This window comes from Mirounga angustirostris, unplaced genomic scaffold (assembly GCF_029215605.1).
Source record: "Mirounga angustirostris isolate CCGP_5_RB_7025 unplaced genomic scaffold, mMirAng1.0.hap1 SCAF_13, whole genome shotgun sequence".
Classification (NCBI taxonomy): Eukaryota; Metazoa; Chordata; class Mammalia; order Carnivora; family Phocidae; genus Mirounga; species Mirounga angustirostris.
Window position 1 is genome coordinate 91,359,644 of NW_026991721.1, and position 18,946 is coordinate 91,378,589.

Sequence of the window (18,946 nt, forward strand, 5' to 3'; positions counted from 1 at the left end):
TTTGAGGAAGATAAATGGGCCCTTAGAAGAACAGATGGGAGATATGCTAGCTTGTGATTTTGTCTGTCTGGGTGTGGTGCCCATTTCTGGTCTCCTAGAAGAGATTAGAGTTGTTCTCAGGAGGTGATTTATGACACTTAAATTCTTTTGGGAGGCTCTGCTTTATGTCAAGGGACTTCAAGAACTCAAATGCCGGGGCGCCTGGGTGGCTCAGTTGGTTGAGCGACTGCCTTCGGCTCAGGTCATGATCCTGGAGTCCCGGGATCGAGTCCCGCATCGGGCTCCCTGCTCGGCAGGGAGTCTGCTTCTCCCTCTGACCCTCCTCCCTCTCATGCTCTCTGTCTCTCATTCTCTCTCTCTCAAATAAATAAATAAAATCTTTAAAAAAAAAAAAAAAAAAAAAAGAACTCAAATGCCTTTAGCATTTGAAATTCTTATGCACATGCAAAATGGCATATTCTGGGGTGGCATGTCCTGGCCCTCAACACTTCCATAGAACAATTTTCTTTGTATTGGTATCATCTCTAGCACAGTGCTAAGCACAGAGTATGTTTTCAGTAAATGGGTATTCAATAAAGGATTGCAGAGTTGCATTATAGCCTAGCCAGAGACAATTAAGGACAACAGACATATATAAAACCAGAATGCCCCAAGGATCTCCTGGACAACACCCAGCATTATAGGAAGGGGATCTAGCAACCTATGAGCCCAAGTCTTTCACCATTTCTCCTCATATAAAAATGCTGCAAAGAGATGCTGTGGGTGAGAAGGAAAAAAAAAAAAAAGCCATTAGTCTGAGTGAAGGGAAGGTTTCATGAGAAGTCAACATTGATTTTGGGTTCGAAAGAATGAAAGGGAATTCTTTTTGTCTTAAGATTTATTTATTTAAGAGGGAGAGGGAGAAAAAGAATGAGTGGGGAGAGGGGCAGAGGGAGAGAATCTCAAGCAGACTCCCCATGAGCACGGAGCCCAACGTGGAGCTCTCTCTCATGACCCTGAGATCATGACCTGAACCGAAATCAAGAGTTGGATGCTTAACCAACTGAGCCACCCAGGTGCCCCGAAAGAATGAATAGGAATTCTTCATGTGGAGAGATGGAGAAAAGAGAGTTTCTCCATGGAAAAATGCAGTGGGCAGAGGCATTGAGTACAAGAAAGCATGAGTGATACTAAAGAAAGGGAGACAACGTTATCTGATGGTACCCAGATATGGGAGGTGGATAAAAGGAATTGAGACTGGGAAGGTAATGCAGAGGTCACTGTGAGAACTATAGACTGAATCTGGTCATCATTTGGAGGTGGTAGGGAGCCACTGAAGGGTTTTAAGCTGGAAAAGAGCTGATGTGAGTTTTACATTAGTGTTAACTTGGCATCCACTTACATCGTTATGTAAAGTGGATTGGAGAGGGCAGAAATACACAGCAGTGGGGCAGCTGAAAATATGAAACCAGAGCTCAAAACTATGTCAGGACAGAGATAAGGATATGAGAATTATCACAGTAGCAGGGCTGGTTGAAATGAGCGGGCAAAGTCAAATACCGAAAATGTCTTAAGTTTATTATCAGCGACAGTGTCTACCTGTACTTTTCTCCTACTTTCTTCTCCCCCATACTACCCCCACCGAAGACTGTGAGGTCCCCAGGGTAGGAGCTGTGTCTTATTCCTGCTCGTTTTCGGGCACCGTACCCTGGCATCAAGCTCAATAAATAATTTGCTGATGAAAAAGAGCATGCAGGGAAAGGCAAAAACACATTTCTCAGAAAGGTGGTGAGGGCAAAAAGGATGATACTGAAGAATTTTGATATAATGGACAGAGAACTGATGGACATTTTATTGGATGGCCTCAAATCTTTTCAGGAAAGCATTTGATGTATTGCAGGGCATCACATGATTGAGGATGGGCTTGCCAGAAATGTGCACGGGAGACTCCCGTATGCTTGTGTGTCTGTTTTTAGTGCCCTTCCGTGTATCTGGAGTGCTCCCTGCAGCCCTCTTCTCCCTGACTCTGTTGTCTCTCATTTAGTATGCTTATCTCTCAAAGCCTAACTCAAATGCCTCCAACTTTTCTGGGACATTCTCTCTGATACTATTTCAAGTTAATTAATCCTTTTTCTATGTCTATACTTCTCTCCTTGTTAATCCCATTAGATTCTAAATTACTTGAAGACAGGAAGAGGGTTTTACTCATCTGTATAGCCTCCCCCTGACCTGATGGGAAGCAGTCATCCCATGAATGTTTGCTGACATTTGAAATCAAATGAGTTTAAGAATATGCTGAAGGGCAGAAAGGGCAAAGCTGAAGTTATATAGCTTGAAGTCTTGGTGGACAAGAACAGCGTGGTTTTGTTACTAACAGGAGTGAGATGATGGACAGACAGAACCAGGGAAGGATTCAAGAACTTCAGGCTATGATGCAGGCAGATGAAATTTCACTAAAACTTGAGATGATTATGATGGTGATGATGATGATGATGATGATTTTTAAGTAGGCTCCACACCCAACGAGGGGCTTGAACGCACAACCCCAAGATCAAGAGTCACATACTCTACCCATTGAGCCAGCCAGGCGCCCCAGGATTTTTGGTGTTGTTGTTGTTGTTAGAGAAATCCAAACTTTGATGTCCCTACCTGGAAAAACAAAGACACAAAGACATGATGCTCATGTGTATTTTATGGTAGGAAGGGATGTAATTTTTTCCCAACTGACTTCCTCTTACTAATCGGCAGTGAAGCCCCCCAAAAGGAAAGCCAAACAATGAAGTCCTCTGTATCAGACTTGAATTTTAAGCATTGACTTCTCCTCTTTAACTCCTCCAGTCCCCTCGCCTGGACTCTAAACTTTTGTAAGAACAAAACAGATTGATTTTATAGTGTCACTTTTTTGCCTTCGTTTCCAAACTTTCTGGAAGAGCACTTAATGAGCAGTGAAATGAATGCAGATGGCCACAGGAAGTGGGAGAGAAGTAACTGGTATACCAGGATCATGAACTAAACGGTCTTAGATGGTTATTTTCAAATCCCAGTTCTGCTACTTGTCTGCAATGGGGATAATGGCTACAGGATTCCCCTCTTATCTGTGCAGAATATGTTCCCAAATCCCCCCTGGATGCCTGAAACCATGAATAGTGCCACATCCTATATATACCATGTTGTCTCTCCCTCTCTCAAAATCTTACTGTACCATACCCCCCCCCTTCTTCTTGTGATGATGTGAGATGATACAGTGCCTCTGTGATACGTGTTAGACTACAATTGGCCTTCTGACAATATGGCAGAAGGAGGATCATCTGCTTCTGGACCTCGGGTACTGAAACCATGGGAAGTGAAACCAGAGAGAAGGGGAGGAACTACTTAACTTGCAAAAACACTATGTGGGAAATTAACTAGATGTAAAAGTGCTGAGCAAAAGGAGTGTAGTATATTTTGAATACCTCACATGCAGGTGGCGGGAAATTAGAAAGTCAGAAAGGGTATGTGGGGGAGGGGCGCCTGGGTGGCTCAGTCTGTTGAGCGTCTGACTTTTGATTTCGGCTCAGGTTATGATCTCAAGGTGGTGGGATTGAGCCCCGTGTTGGGCTCTGCACTGGGCTGGGTGTAGAGCCTGCTTGCTCTCTCTCTCTCTCAAAAAAAGGGGGAGGGGTATGCAGGGAAAAGGTAAGTCTCCTCTCCATCATTTTCAACTAAATCTCCTCACAGCCAACACTTGATACCCTTATATGCATTTATTGTGCATTCCCTTCCTTCCTTGACTTAGCTGTGTGAACTTGATTGAACATGTAATTCAAATGTAAAATCCCTTACCTATGAAATGAAATGGTTCTCAGCGTTTAATGAAACAGTTACTACTTTGTAATTAAAATGCTACACAAATAAGAGGTATTATCTTGGGAAGGAGAAGCAAGGCCTAGACAAACATATGGTACTTTTAACTTCATTTAGAACAGAGGTCTCTTGACCCTTAGAAATCAGCCATGGGCTTGACTACTTGGTTCCATTAGGAGTATCCCCTTTCCCCATCTGGACATCAGCAAAAGATGAAGGCCGAGATCCCCATTGCCTGACTCTGGCTTGGTCTGTCTCACAGGTGATCACTTACTCCAGCCGTCATGTCTACAGTAACTTGACTGAGGAGCAGAAGGGCCGAGTGGCCTTTGCTTCCAACTTCCTGGCAGGAGATGCTTCCCTGCAGATTGAGCCTCTGAAGCCCAGTGATGAGGGCCGCTACAGCTGCAAAGTGAAGAATTCAGGGCGCTATGTGTGGAGCCATGTCATCTTAAAAGTCTTAGGTAAGCTAGAGTGTCAAGGTAAACGCCTCCATCTTATTAATAAGGTCTCTGTGAGGAACAGCCAAATGCCCCATGGTGGTACATAACCTTTTGTTTGATACCCTGTATTATACATTCAGAGATCACCTAGTCCAGTTCCCTGGGAAGAAGTATGTTCTCTATTTTAGACATAATAAAAGAAGAAAGAACAATCACAATTTTCCATGGGAACCCACTTACAAAATTTAAATATCCTCTAATGTTTAAATGGTATTCTTATATTTACCTTACATCTCTGAGATACGATTCAACTCCATTTCTGGTTTCTGGCAGCAAAAGCTACTAAGTTCTGTTTAACTGCTTCCAAGTTAATGGACTTCTATCCCCGTTTCAGTATTAGTAAAATCACACTCAGCTTTCCTAAAACTTCCAATTAAGTAACAGTGTCTTCTTTGAGAAATGATGGGAGTTTCTGGGGCAGCCTCTGAAAACTACAACAGCACCACTGGAAGCAGCTGGAATTGGGTGTATGTGTGTGCGGGGGATGGAGGTGGGTGTATTTCTGGGGGTGCTGTAAAGCATGGTTGCATAGCAAAAGGCTACTGAATCCCCACTCAAAAGTGGACCTTAACAGATGGCTAGAGAAACAGCTCAACAGGACGTAGTTCTTCCACAGAATCTGGTGTTTGGCGATCTTTGAAGCTTTTTCTTTTTGCCAGTGAGACCATCAAAGCCCATATGCGAGTTGGAAGGAGAGCTGACAGAAGGAAGTGACGTGACCCTGCAGTGTGAGTCAGCCTCTGGCACAAAGCCCATCATGTATTACTGGCAGCGAATCCGGGAGAAGGAGGGAGAGGATGAACATCTCCCTCCCAAGTCCAGGATTGGTAAGTCATCTTTCCACCAGTCTGCTGAGACAACAGAATGGTACTCTAGCCATGAATTCTAAATCTGGTTTTGTCAGCAACTCACCATGTGACCTTGAACACACTGCCGAACCTCTTTGAGCTTCTATTTTTCATCCGTCAACCCGGACAGGGAAAAAAAAAAAAAAAATCCGTCTTTTCTTTCCTCAAATGGCACATAAGCGGCAAAAGAAATGAGGGAGAGATGTACCGCAGATCCATGATACCTAATTACCGTACTGACTATCCCTTACACAGTTCCCAGCCTTTTGTAACCCTTGAGGATGTGCAACTTCAAAGAATGTTCACCTTTCTTTCCACATTCCAAAAAAATCTATCATCTCTTCCTTAGCAAACTGTATTAGAGCATCTTAGGTCAATGATGCAATGAGGTGAACAGTAAACAGAGACCCTGTCACACTAAGAGGATTACAGTCGTTCCTTCTGCTTGTGTGTAGACTACAGTAACCCTGGACGTGTTCTGCTACACAATCTCACCATGGCGTCCTCTGGGCTCTACCAATGCACAGCGGGCAATGAGGCTGGGAAGGAGAGCTGTGTGGTGCGAGTGACTGTACAGTGTAAGTATCCAAGGGGCTTGTTCCTGCGTCTGCATTGTGGTTCCGTGTAAAACACCTCTAATCACAAGAGGAAGGTCAAAGTAAAAACCTTTATTTCCAGAAGGACGTGGCTGTTGCTAAAATCAATTCAGCAGTTGCGATGACCCTTCCAATCTTGGAACTCACTCTCTGTTTAGGAACCTGTATGAATTTGTCAGCTTCCTAAAGAAATTTATTCTGTCCAGGAGAGGACCAAATGGAGATTTCCTTTATAAATGTAAATTTCCCTTACAAAAGGGTATCTTCTACTTTGTTTTTAGAACTTCTCCTGTGTCTGCTGTTTCTCAGAGATGATCAGCTGAAGGGGGCACCTGGCTGGCTTAGTCAGTAGAGGACAGACTCTTGATCTCAGGGTCGTGAGTTCAAGCCCCACACTGGGTGTGGAGCCTACTTCAAAAAAATCAGCTTAAAATAGTCCTAATGCCAAAGAGGCATATTTTGGGGTGGCATGATCTGCTACCTTTCAATATCAAAGGGGTTAGTCATACACCAAGGGTAAATGGGAAACTCAAGAAGACAGAAAGATCTGGAAATACCTTGTCCGGGGCTTATGTTTTGCTTGTTTAAGTAAACGCTGTTCCCAAGGTGGGGCTCAAACTCACAACCCCAAGATCAAGAGTCCTTGAGATTATGAGTCACATGCTCCATCTACTAAGCCAACCAGGCGTCCCAGGGCTTACGTTTTTTTAAGTTCGGGTATTTCCTAGCTTATGTTTGGTTTTACCTCTGCTTTTGTTTCTGAGAAAATAGATGTACAAAGCATCGGCATGGTTGCAGGAGCAGTGACAGGCATGGTGGCTGGAGCTCTGCTGATTTTCCTCTTGGTATGGCTGCTGATCCGGAGGAAAGACAAAGAGAGATATGAGGAAGAAGAAAGACCTAATGAAATCCGGTAAACCTTCCTTCAAAATCCCTTCTACTAGACTTCCTTTCCAGACCTAACTGTATAGTGACCAGCCAACATAAAGGTCCCATTTCCTCTTATTTTATTTTTTAAAGATTTTTTATTTATTGGAGAGAGACACAGCAGGAGCTGGGGGGGAGGGGAGGGGGAGGGGGGAGTGGTGGGGCAGAGGCAGAGGGATGGGCAGACTCACTCCTCAGCTGGGAGCCCAATTTGAGGCTTAATCCCAGGACCCTAATATATCATGACCTGAGCTGAAGCAGATGCTTAACTGACTGAGCCACCCAGGTGCCCCTCCCATTTCCTCTTAACTATGAATCTGTTAAAAGGATTATTCTGGTTAGGTAAGGAGTTCCAGCCTAGGGACAGAAGGTCTGTTTTATCTTGCCTTTACTGTGAAACTATTTATCCTCAACTGAGAATGAAAAGATCAACTTTAGGTTACTTGTGATTCACTTGCACTTATGAAGGGCCTACAATCAAGAATGGGTATAACCTATGGGCCATGAAAGGGTTTACGTAGGGATACCTGGGTGGGCTCAGTCAGTTACTCTTGATCTCAGCATTGTGAGTTCAAGCCCCACGTTGGGCTCCACGCTGGTGTGGAGCTTACTTAAAAAAAAAATTAGGGTGCCTGGGTGGCTCAGTCGTTAAGCGTCTGCCTTCAGCTCGGGTCACGATCCCAGGGTCCTGGGATCGAGTCCCACATCGGGCTCCCTGCTCAGCGGGAAGCCTGCTTCTCCCTCTCCCACTCCCCCTGCTTGTGTTCATGCTCTCGCTCTCTCTCTGTCGAATAAAAAAAAAAAAAAAAACCTTAAAAAAAAAAATTAAAGGATTGGGCAACCCCCTGGGGTCCCCTCCCTCCTTGGGAGCTTTGTACTATCACTTTGCAATCCTCAATAAACCTTGCTTTGCTGCCCACCAAAAAACAAACAAACAAACAAATAAGGGTTTATGTAGACAAACCCCAAATCAATCTCAATGGTGAGTGCCTACTCTCCCAGCCTAACAGAGTTGACTTCAGGGCTTACAAAACATCCATTTGCCTAAGCCAACCATGAAGTCTCAGGGACTGGGGAAGCGCCCATTCCCCTAAATGGCTGCCTTCCAGTGGTATCATGTGAAGTTTACAGCTTGAGGCATTTATTGGGAAACCTCAGACGGAAGCAACCATAGGGGACGCCATCCCGGTCTTGTCGGCATTGAAGTTTACCTTTGCTGTTTTTTCTCTTCAGGGAGGATGCGGAAGCCCCCAAAGCGCGCCTCGTGAAACCCAGTTCCTCCTCCTCCGGCTCCCGGAGCTCACGCTCCGGTTCCTCCTCCACGCGCTCCACAGCAAACAGTGCCTCACGCAGCCAGCGGACGCTGTCGACCGAAGCGGCGCCCCAGCCAGGGCTGGCCACCCATGCCTACAGCCTAGTGCGGCCGGAGGGGAGGGCTTCGGAACCAAAGAAAGTCCACCACGCTACCCTGACCAAAGCAGAACCACACCCAGCATGATCCCCAGCCAGAGCAGGGCCTTCCGAACCGTCTGAATTAGAGTGGACTGGACTCCCATGCTTTCCTGGGAGTCAGGATCTTAGGACTCTTCTATAGAAGTCACTGAAGCCCAGTCACCAGCCACACGACCCCCTCGAACCAGATGACAGGCCGTTTCAGTAGCAGTGAGCATTGCATGGAACCGATGCAAATGAGCACTTTCTTTATATGACACCAAACAGGAAAAAGGATGTAAACTGATCATCTCCCAAAAAGCATCTCATGGTGCCTTGAGACCAGAGTGGGGAAAAGCGGGGGTCCAGATCTGTGTGTTTGTTGACCAGGACCTGTGGTGGAAAAGGCTGGGGAAAGGGGAACTGAACACACTTAAAACTTCTCACCTGAGATGTTTTGTATCAATACTTCGGCTCAACGTTGTCAAGAAGAAATGAGATGTTGTTCATAAATTTTCTATGCATTTCTGCAAACCTACTGGATTGTTGTGATTATTCAGAGTCAAGTGGAACCCACAGCCTTATATTTCACCTAGCTGCACCATGTACTGGGCATCTTGCTTCTGAGAAATTTCAAAAAAGGAAATACATTTCTTCTGACCTGACTTCATTTACCATAAGGTTTGGATATTAATTTTACAAGGAGTTGAACTAGTGGGAGGTGAAGAATGATTTGAGTTTCTCCCCCTCTATCCACTACTAATCTCCCACTTCTATCAAACCATAAGAGAACTAAGAAAGGAATTCAAAATGTGTGACAGGGGACTGTGAAAAACTTTCCATCTTAATGAATTCAGAGGGTCACTGACAGATATCAGAAATATATACTGGAACAATTATGGACTGTCCCTCAAATCAGACGTCTCTGAGGACTTCCCTGCTGGATACCTGGAGCAAAAAAACATTCACTGTGTGTCATTTGACAATTTTCCTAGAAGTCTTTTAGAGAAAGAGAGATCTTTCAGAGATGCTAAAAGATCATCTGACATATCATTGCATTCTCTTCTGAGAACATGAAATCAGAATTTCAAGACTGACTAAACGAGAAAGGGAGCTTAGATAGATCAATTTTCTCTTAATATATTGAGGAGTGGTATAAGGAAGTTTACTATTACACCAAACTTGGAGCTTCCTCCATTTCTTTCATTTTAGGAGAAGGGTGTGAACCTGGGACTTTTGATAATTCTAGGCCTTAAATTATCAAAAAGATCAGGGATTGCCAATGTTTCCTAATGGCATTGCAAGTACGTCATAATCATTCCCTCCTGAGAGGCTGACACAGAGAGAAATTCAGTAATTTCCCAGCCTCTGAGGAAGTCCAGGTCTGGAAGGAAAGGGAATTATATTTAGGGAAGGGATGGTGAGGATAACTCATGGGTGGCAGGACAGGGCTGGATTAGTGACTGCTAACATTCGAACTGTCACCATCTTGGAAACAATGAACAGAAATGATTCACCAGGATAACCATCAAAGAGTTGATTCATGGAAGAAAGGTGTGTGAGAAATAAAAAGAAAAGCACAGCCTCTAATACAAGAACTTGCCTTTTTAATAGTGTTGACTATTCTGTGAGTCAAATTCATCCTATGGCAAGAATGGTAGATCTGAAATAGCCCTGTAAGGACCTTAGGACAAATGTCAACAGATCACCATTGGTAGTGCAAAATATTTATGATTAAAAGAGAAAGTCATGCTGAATCTGGAGATGAAAGCATTGTTTCTAAAATGGGAATCAGATGCTTGAAGAGAAAAGGCAGATCTGGGATTTGGCCCCATTTCTCTGGTTTTTCATTTCTACATTTAATTCTCACAAAACAGTCCTCATATAGTGCAAATGCATTTCCCTCTAAGGTTCTTTAAGAAGAAGAAGAAGAAAAGAGAAAGATATTGGGGTTTATCCTTGGGTGAAAACTGTAATCTGAGGTTTGTCTTCCTCTTATAAAAAGCTGGGAAATAAGAGACATTGAGGAAGTAATGTAAAGAATGTCTGCTATTAATTTAAGAAGTCTGGCATATTTGGAATGCTTCTTATACTGCCTCATTGTAAGATAGAAACCCCTTCCATACTCTTTTTTATTCTTTTAGTAGTGTGGTAACCTATCACCTCTGCTATGAAATTCTGAGAATTCCCATTCCTAGAGTACCTGAGCCAAACAAGTACACTCTGGAGGCTGCAGCTCTATCATCACAAGCAATTTGCTCTTATCATTATTTACACCTTTGAACCTAATGTTTCCTGTATATGCCTTTGAAAGCAGGAATCAGTCCCCTTTGCATGATGTGGAGATTTAGGTTATTTAAACATGTTAGTTACTAAAAGACTAAAATACCAGTTGAATATCCAGATTTGGGGTATCTATTCCCACTGGAAATCTACAAGAAAATTCACAAAACAGGTAACTACCTAAAGTCTGAGAAATTCTAAGGAATTGAAAATTCTGAGCGATAAGGGTGAAGTTTTAGCAATGAGAGTACACTTCTCTTAGAGTCAGGTTTTTGGGTTCAGATGAAGTTCTGAGACACTTCTGGCTTCAAACCATATTCCATTAACTTTAAGTCAAATAAATTTGATCCTTTAATATGAAACAAACAAAAAGGCAAGATAGCTAAAAAGTAGAGGGAAGAAATGTTTGTGGGAAGAAGATACTGATGGAATGATGTGAATGTTTGGAGAATAACCATTTCAATAAAATATATAAACCAAACTTAAATTTGGAAAATAATGAAGTTGATGCCCTTGTTGTTACACTGTATAAAAATAATTTCAGAATTGCTGTTGCAAAAGGACATAATTTTGCTTCATTTCTGGTATTAAGCTGTTTATATTTTAACTTCTAAGTTGCCTTGTAATTGAGACTGTGTTTGATCACAAAAAACAAATATTTATTACAGATGTATCTGTATTAGCAATTAAAAAATAAATAAGTAAAGGTAATACCGTAGAAGCTAAAGGTCATATAACCTTCCCTGGAAATTTGTTCATTAGCTTGCTGCCAAAAAAAAAAAAAACAGAAGAACTCAGTTTGAATATGATCTATTATTTATTAATTTCAGTGACAAATATATCAAGTACTAGTTTCTCACAAAGCAAGATACTTAGTAGTACTGGAGATACCAAGTTATGACAGAGATCCTGCTCTTAAGGACTTCATCAAAATAAATATTTACGAAGCAAATATTTTATACCAAGGTGAAGTGCCAACAGAACTATACATTAAGGGGTTCAAACAAATCTCAAAAGAAGTGAACACTGAGAGATTTAAATAAATCTGAAAAAAAAACTTCACAAAATTAAATGAGATAATACATGCAAAGCACTTATAACAGTGCTTGGTATGTGACAGGGACTCAAATATGTTCATCATGAACCCCATCCCCCAGTCAGAAACCCTAGGCTTCAGACTTCTTCACTGCAGTCCCTATGCCCCCAAACTTTAATTTTCCATCCTGAATGTGTCTGAAACCTTGTGTATTTCAAGAAGTGGAGATAGGACATTCATCTTACTGAGCTTTAAAAACATAAAGTCTGAATCATTCTATTTAATAAGAGCATAGTCCAAGTTCTACAATGTATTTTGAGTGACAGGAGACACGTTATTGACTCTACTTTCTTTAATCACTGCTGTTAGGTGGGATAGTCCAAGCCACTGAATCTGGGCCCTTGTTTTATTTTTTTTTTTTTTAAGATTTTTATTTATTTATTTGAGAGAGAGAATGAGAGACAGAGAGCACCAGAGGGAAGAGGGTCAGAGGGAGAAGCAGGCTCCCTGCCGAGCAGGGAGCCCGATGCGGGACCCGATCCCGGGACTCCAGGATCATGACCTGAGCCGAAGGCAGCCGCTTAACCAACTGAGCCACCCAGGCGCCCTGGGCCCTTGTTTTATTTTCCAATGCTTCAATAATTAAAATGTTGCAGGTAGTCCAGAGGTTAAAAGCTGCAAAATGTAGGGTATAGTTCAGAGACTGTACTTGATAGGTTGAGTGGGAAAAGGAAGATTGTAGATACCAAAGAAAATTGAAAGGAGCCTCCCACAGCACACATCTTCCTCTTTCTGGAGTTGTGTAGTTACATGTGTTTCTAGAAAGGAAATTATACCATAGTGTAACAAAAAAACAGACCAAGGATTCTGGAATCAAAAGCGCTAGCTTCCATTCTACCTCAGCCAGCTGTAAATCCTACAAATAACATCTCTGAACCTCATTTTTCTCCTAATACCATGATGTATAATATATATCTCAGAAAACTGTTTTGATGATTACGTTATATAACAAATGAAAGCCCTTTGTACGCTGTAAAAGCATCATATAAAATTAATTTCTTGGGAGATGGGGAGAAATTTAAATATATGCCTCCACGTGCTCAAGCCTAAAATTGCCCCCCCCCCCCCCCGCAAAGGCAAATGTGAAAAAAAATTCTTCCTTCACATGTTTGAATCTGTCTCTAGGCCTTACTGGTTTTAACAAGGACAAAGTGTCCTCTTCTGACAGCCTTTTTGGAGGCACTGTCTGGAAGGCCTTTCTAATTTCAGCCACACCACTATGTTAGGTAGTTTTAAAAAGAATCTTTTCATTTATCTGCCCATTTATTAAGCAAGAATATCAGCTGCCCTGCCTGTTTGCAAGAACACCCTGAAAACATTTCAAGGAACTGACAAAGGCTTAGAATGACAAGGCCCAAATACCTACCACCAAGCACAATTTAATTCTAAGTACTATCGTTTTGTGGACTGATTAGTAATGTTTTCAAGATGCCTCTGAACAATCTCTCGTTTAGCTTTTTTATAAGTCAAGGAAGGAAAAATAATACATCCTGTTACTAAAAATAAAAGAGGCTCTAGAAAGTCTAAATCAAGGATACGGGACTACCGGAACGCAGGTTCCTAATGCCTGATTCTCCTACACGGAAAAAACTCACTAGCTTTTCTTTTAACAGATAACTGAGAAGTGAGGGATTTGGGTGAGGGGAGAGGGAGAGCCAAAAAGCCGAACCTGTTTTGGCGGGAGGTGGGGCGTGGCGGAGTCTGGACTCAGGGAAGCGGGTCTGGACCTTTATTTCGCTGAGGGTTCAGGCACAGGATCCGGCCCAGGTGGTTCTGAGAGGCCGGACCCCCTCCAACCGCTGCCTCGAGGGCTGCCGGCCTTCACCTGCACGGTGACTGAAAATTCTAGGGGTCGGCCTGGCTAACCTGTCCCACCCCGCTTGAGCTCGGTCCCTCTAGCCCCAGATCTGTGTACCCCCGGGCAAGTCACCCTAGCAGCGCCCAGCGGTCGGTACCCACCCCCCCGGGTCCTAGTGTTCAGTCCTAGCCCAAAGCCACAGTAGGTAGGAAACGTGGGAACATGGAATCCGGGAGGGAGGGCCTAGAGGATCCTATACAACGCCGAAGTAGGGGTTGGGGGAAACAGAATGAGGACTGGGTGGGGAGGGGCGCAACAACCTTCGCGGCCATTTTGTCCTCGCTCTACTTCCGTCTTCCCTCCCGGGCTGCGGGCTCCGGACCCCTCCCTTCGGCCCCTGCTCTCGTCCTCCCCTGGTTCCGCGTGGATCCAGATAGCAGCCAGTGCTGCTGTCATTGGCTAGTTCCAAATTTGCCCGCCCCTCTTCCTCCTCCTCCTTCCGTCCCCTCCCGCCCACGCTTACTGGGGGCGCCTGCGCAGAAGCGGACGCTCCTTTGACACCCCCCCCACCCCCCCGCGGGCCTGGGGTGACTGAGGACTCCCGCGCGCGGGCTCTCTCGGCTCCACCCTCCCTTTCCCCGGGGCCGTTCGGAGAAAGGGGGCGAGAATGAAAGTTCCAGAACGCTGCGGTGAGTGCGTCATCGCGAGGGGGGGTGGAATGGGGGCGGGAGTGGGCGAGGCCCGAGGGGTAGAGCCGGCTTAGTCATTGGGGCTCGTAGAGGTGGCCGCGCGCCCATTGGCCGAAGAAGCCATGATGGGCAGCCGGCAGGGGTGGACCCCTTCTGGAAGGTTCTGAGGCAGGGTATAAGAGACAGGGTGGCGGGCGGAAACCGGTCTCATTGAACGCTGGGCTAAGTCGCCAGACGGCTGATTTCTTCTCAAGCCGGGCCGGGCCCACACAGAAGGTAAGGTCTCTGTCTTGTATTCTCGTGGCGGTTCCTCAGGAACGTGCGCCCCGCGCCCGGGCTGAGCGGGTTTGCGGCACTTCGGAGGCTTTTGGGCGTTCGCGTAGGCGGGGGGCCGTGAGTCCCCTGCCCAGGGCATCGCTTCACCCTGGGAGGCGGCGGACCTGGGTTGCGGCCGGGCGGGAGAGCCGGGGCGTGGGCTGTAGGCCGTGATGGCCGCCGCGGAGCCAGGGCGGCGCCCACAGACAGGGAAGGCTGGGCGAGGGCCGCATCCGCGCTCGGGGGGGCGGAAGTCCGGCGCCCTGGAGCGACCTTCCCTAGGTCCTCAGAGCAGGAAGCCGCCATGGGCACGCGCCCGACGCGGGGGAGGGGGACTCTCGAGCACGGAATACGGGCCGCACTGCGTGTTCTGTCGGGGTGCAGGTCGCAGGGAGGAGGGAGAGTGGAGGTCGGGCTCTGGGCTCGAGACCACGTGCTCGGCACTGTCGCAGACCCTCCGGACAGGTGCTTCCTTCGGTCTGGGCTGGGCTCAGCTGCGGTTGGCACTGAACGTGGACTGCAGAATGGCTTGATCCGGCCCTTACTCGTGGTTTTCCCACAAGGGCAGTTTTTGGGGGGGGGGGGGGGGGAGGCGGTAAGTGAAATCTTGGCAAAAAAAAGTGCCTCGTACCTGAAGCTAGGTTTCACAGTAGACGTTTCTAAGCGTTTAGTTGCCTTTTCAAACCACGGGCTTTTCAAAATTTTCCAGCAACCATGTCTAAGGGACCTGCAGTTGGCATTGATCTTGGCACCACCTACTCTTGCGTGGGTGTCTTCCAGCACGGGAAAGTGGAAATAATTGCCAATGATCAGGGAAACCGAACCACCCCAAGTTACGTCGCCTTCACGGACACCGAACGGTTGATCGGTGATGCTGCGAAGAATCAAGTTGCGATGAACCCCACCAACACAGTTTTTGGTAAGCCGTTAATACGGGCAGTATGCTGTGAGTTCACGTGGTCTAGACTGCGTGTAATTTGAGAGTCGGAAGTTTATGGAATATAAGGCAGCCCCGAAAGCCCGGAAAAAAGGGAAAGCTGATTTTTAATTTATTAGTGGGCGTTTTACAGCTCCATGCTAAAGAAAGCTGAGGTAATTCTAAAATTAGGGAATTTGAGTAACTGCCAGAAAATGTAAGTCCATTTACTATTGAGTTTGCTTCCGAGATCAGACTGAGTTTGCTCGGCCTCTTGGCATTTGAGTAGTGGAGGGACCAGGGTTGTTCTGGGTAGATGGAATGTTAACCTTTGCATTTGATTACCCATTACAGACGCCAAACGCCTAATTGGACGTAGATTTGATGATGCTGTTGTCCAATCTGATATGAAGCATTGGCCTTTTATGGTGGTGAATGATGCTGGCAGGCCCAAGGTCCAAGTAGAATACAAGGGAGAGACAAAAAGTTTCTATCCAGAGGAGGTGTCCTCCATGGTTTTGACGAAGATGAAGGAAATTGCAGAGGCCTACCTTGGGAAGGTGAGTAGTGTGCAGCCCTACAGGGAGGTAGTTGGAGGCTGCAATATTATGCACCACATTTCCTAATAAATGGAATTCATGGGGTCTTGACTGATCAGGTTGTCTTTTTAAAGAATGGTTGTCTTAAGTGCACGCAGAGGCAACGTGATCATGGGACTGATAGTTTTAGGAATGGACTACGAAAACCGTATTTGTGTTTCTAGACTGTTACCAATGCAGTTGTCACGGTACCTGCATACTTCAATGACTCTCAGCGTCAGGCTACCAAAGATGCTGGAACTATTGCTGGTCTCAATGTACTTCGAATCATCAACGAGCCAACTGCTGCTGCTATTGCTTATGGCTTAGACAAGAAGGTATGTACCATTTGTAAAGCATAGGATTCATTTTACCATAGATTGGGAGCCAGTGGAGAATGGATAAGGAGTAATACCTTGTACTTTAATTGCAGGTTGGTGCTGAAAGGAATGTGCTGATCTTTGACTTAGGAGGTGGCACTTTCGATGTGTCCATCCTTACTATTGAAGATGGGATCTTTGAGGTTAAATCCACAGCTGGAGACACCCACTTAGGTGGAGAAGACTTCGACAACAGGATGGTCAACCATTTTATTGCAGAGTTCAAGCGCAAACATAAGAAGGACATCAGTGAAAACAAGAGGGCAGTTCGTCGTCTCCGTACTGCTTGTGAACGTGCTAAGCGTACACTTTCTTCCAGCACGCAGGCCAGTATTGAGATTGATTCTCTATACGAAGGAATCGACTTCTATACCTCTATTACTCGTGCCCGGTTTGAAGAATTAAATGCTGATCTGTTCCGTGGCACCCTGGACCCTGTAGAGAAAGCCCTTCGGGATGCCAAACTAGACAAGTCTCAGATCCACGATATTGTCCTGGTGGGTGGTTCTACCCGTATCCCCAAGATTCAGAAACTTCTACAAGATTTCTTCAACGGGAAAGAACTGAATAAGAGCATCAACCCTGATGAGGCTGTTGCTTATGGTGCAGGTAATAATCCCTCTATCCTAGTTAAACAGTTCTAACAGATGGCCTTTCAGGCCCCAAGCTGACTCGCTGTGATGATTGATTCCTTAAACATTCGTAGTTTCCACCAAAAGCTTAGCTGATGATGGCCCAACTTCCTTGGATGTCTGAGCGATTGACATTTGTTAGTGAGGTAATGAGGTGGTTGGGATTTTTTTCTTAATCAATTATCTTCACTTTAGCTGTCCAGGCAGCCATCCTTTCTGGAGACAAATCTGAAAATGTTCAAGATTTGCTGCTGTTGGATGTCACTCCACTTTCTCTTGGCATTGAAACTGCTGGAGGAGTCATGACTGTTCTCATCAAGCGTAATACTACCATTCCTACCAAACAGACACAAACCTTCACTACCTACTCTGACAACCAGCCTGGTGTGCTTATTCAGGTATGTTTTATATTGTATTGGTATTGTTTTGGCTGTACTTGGTCCTGTGAAACTTTGGGAAGACTTGTCCCGCTATGATGATTTGACTTCAACCATTCGTAGTTTCCACCAGAAGCCTTGTGTTGGCCAGTTCCTTCCTTGGATGTCTGAGCGATCCGTCTTTCCTAATGGATTTTTCCACAAATCTAGAAACTGAGGCAGTAATCTCTGCCCTTTCTTAGTAATTTTTATTTCCTACCAAGGTGTATGAAGGTGAGCGTGCCATGACCAAGGATAACAACCTACTTGGCAAGTTCGAACTCACAGGCATACCTCCTGCCCCTCGTGGCGTTCCTCAGATTGAAGTCACTTTTGATATTGATGCTAATGGTATCCTCAATGTCTCTGCTGTGGATAAGAGCACAGGAAAAGAGAACAAGATTACCATCACTAATGACAAGGGTAAGTTAACAGCACAACTTTGAGTTAATTTGATATTTTGTCTTAAGAGAGTTTGGGTCATAAGGATCATATTTTTCAAATACTTCAACTGCCCAAGGGTATTTTAGCCAAGAAATCATTTCCTGGAATGCAGCTTTAATGGGTTACAAACGTTGCAGGGTAACTTTGAAGGTTCAGTTTTAGTAAAAACTGGTTAACTTCACAGGCCGCTTGAGCAAGGAAGACATTGAGCGCATGGTCCAGGAAGCTGAGAAGTACAAAGCTGAAGATGAGAAACAGCGAGACAAGGTGTCCTCCAAGAACTCACTTGAGTCTTACGCATTCAACATGAAAGCAACTGTTGAAGATGAAAAACTTCAGGGCAAGATCAATGATGAGGACAAACAGAAGATTCTTGACAAGTGCAATGAAATCATCAATTGGCTTGATAAGAACCAGGTTTGTAATCTCTATAGTAGGAGAGTGGGTGCGGGTGGTTATAGGGCTTTAGCAAAAGGTTAGATGGGCCTTAAAAACATAGGTCACGATGATGAATGGTCCAAACATTCGCGGTTTCCACCAGAATCCCAGATGTTGGCAACTAGCTTCCTTCCTTGGATGTCTGAGTGACCCAAGATTTCATGGGTAGTGAAGACTTGAATGTGATAACGCTTCTGTGTCTAGTCTTAAACAGAATGTGCCAGACATTGTTTACTTTGAGGAACTTGTAGTAAAAAATTTTTTTTCCTTTCAGACTGCAGAGAAGGAAGAATTTGAACACCAGCAGAAAGAGCTGGAGAAAGTCTGCAATCCTATCATTACCAAACTGTACCAGAGTGCAGGGGGCATGCCAGGAGGAATGCCTGGAGGTTTCCCTGGTGGTGGAGCTCCTCCCTCTGGTGGTGCCTCCTCTGGACCCACCATCGAAGAGGTTGATTAAGCCAACCTGAGAGTAGGTCTAGCATTGTTCCACACAAAATATTCGAAGGACCCAAATTTGTAGCAAATTCCATGGCAGTTTTAATGTTGAGCTGCTATAGTAAATAAACTGGGCATTCTTTATACTTGAATATGGAATACGTGCACAGGGAAAGGAAATAAACATTGCACTTTATAAGCACTGTATTGTTAAGTGGAAAATGCAATGTCTTAAATAAAACTGTATTTAATTGGCACCATACAATTGTCTGACTCCATGTATACAAGGGCAGCAGGCAGCATTTGGTATTTGGGGGCTGTGGATATTCTTGTGGCCTGGTGGTGAATCACCAAAAACAGTATTTGGATTGTCCAATAGGAGTTTCACCAAATGCC

General features: G+C 44.9%; 2 protein-coding genes, 1 long non-coding RNA gene and 1 other non-coding gene across 4 annotated transcripts in view; 3 read left to right on the forward strand and 1 right to left on the reverse strand.

Moving 5' to 3' along the window:
* CLMP (CXADR like membrane protein) overlaps positions 1–10,595 on the forward strand; it is a 98,809-nt gene extending 88,214 nt beyond the window's left edge. The window contains 6 exon segments of the mRNA XM_054512233.2: positions 4,085–4,286; positions 4,985–5,152; positions 5,629–5,751; positions 6,541–6,682; positions 7,930–8,174; positions 8,177–10,595. Of these exon segments, the coding sequence (XP_054368208.1) occupies positions 4,085–4,286; positions 4,985–5,152; positions 5,629–5,751; positions 6,541–6,682; positions 7,930–8,174; positions 8,177–8,229 (933 nt within the window). The 3' untranslated portion in view covers positions 8,230–10,595.
* A 1,211-nt stretch (positions 10,596–11,806) lies between these two features.
* Positions 11,807–13,858, reverse strand: LOC129046376 (uncharacterized). Its single transcript, XR_010407053.1, has 2 exons — positions 13,176–13,858; positions 11,807–12,264 (listed from the first exon to the last, which is right to left on the reverse strand). It is a non-coding gene; the product is annotated as an uncharacterized LOC129046376 (long non-coding RNA).
* A 139-nt stretch (positions 13,859–13,997) lies between these two features.
* On the forward strand, positions 13,998–18,807 carry HSPA8 (heat shock protein family A (Hsp70) member 8). Its single transcript, XM_064577311.1, has 9 exons — positions 13,998–14,269; positions 15,018–15,227; positions 15,579–15,784; positions 15,988–16,140; positions 16,236–16,791; positions 17,010–17,212; positions 17,455–17,653; positions 17,859–18,091; positions 18,387–18,807. The coding sequence occupies exons 2-9, from the start codon at positions 15,023–15,025 to the stop codon at positions 18,570–18,572; spliced, it is 1,941 nt and encodes a 646-aa protein (XP_064433381.1). The 5' UTR covers positions 13,998–14,269; positions 15,018–15,022; the 3' UTR covers positions 18,573–18,807.
* Positions 16,855–16,942, forward strand: LOC123858183 (small nucleolar RNA SNORD14). The gene has a single exon (XR_006794109.1). It is a non-coding gene; the product is annotated as a small nucleolar RNA SNORD14 (small nucleolar RNA).
* Positions 18,808–18,946: the final 139 nt, after the last annotated feature.

Bases quoted from the DNA above. Each gene is read 5' to 3' on its own strand.
- HSPA8 (XM_064577311.1), top strand. From the start codon at position 15,023: ATGTCTAAGGGACCTGCAGTTGGCATTGATCTTGGCACCACCTACTCT. The intron at 15,785-15,987 runs GTGAGTAGTGTG...TTGTGTTTCTAG, and splicing joins CAGAGGCCTACCTTGGGAAG to ACTGTTACCAATGCAGTTGT. The intron at 17,654-17,858 runs GTAAGTTAACAG...TTAACTTCACAG, and splicing joins TACCATCACTAATGACAAGG to GCCGCTTGAGCAAGGAAGAC.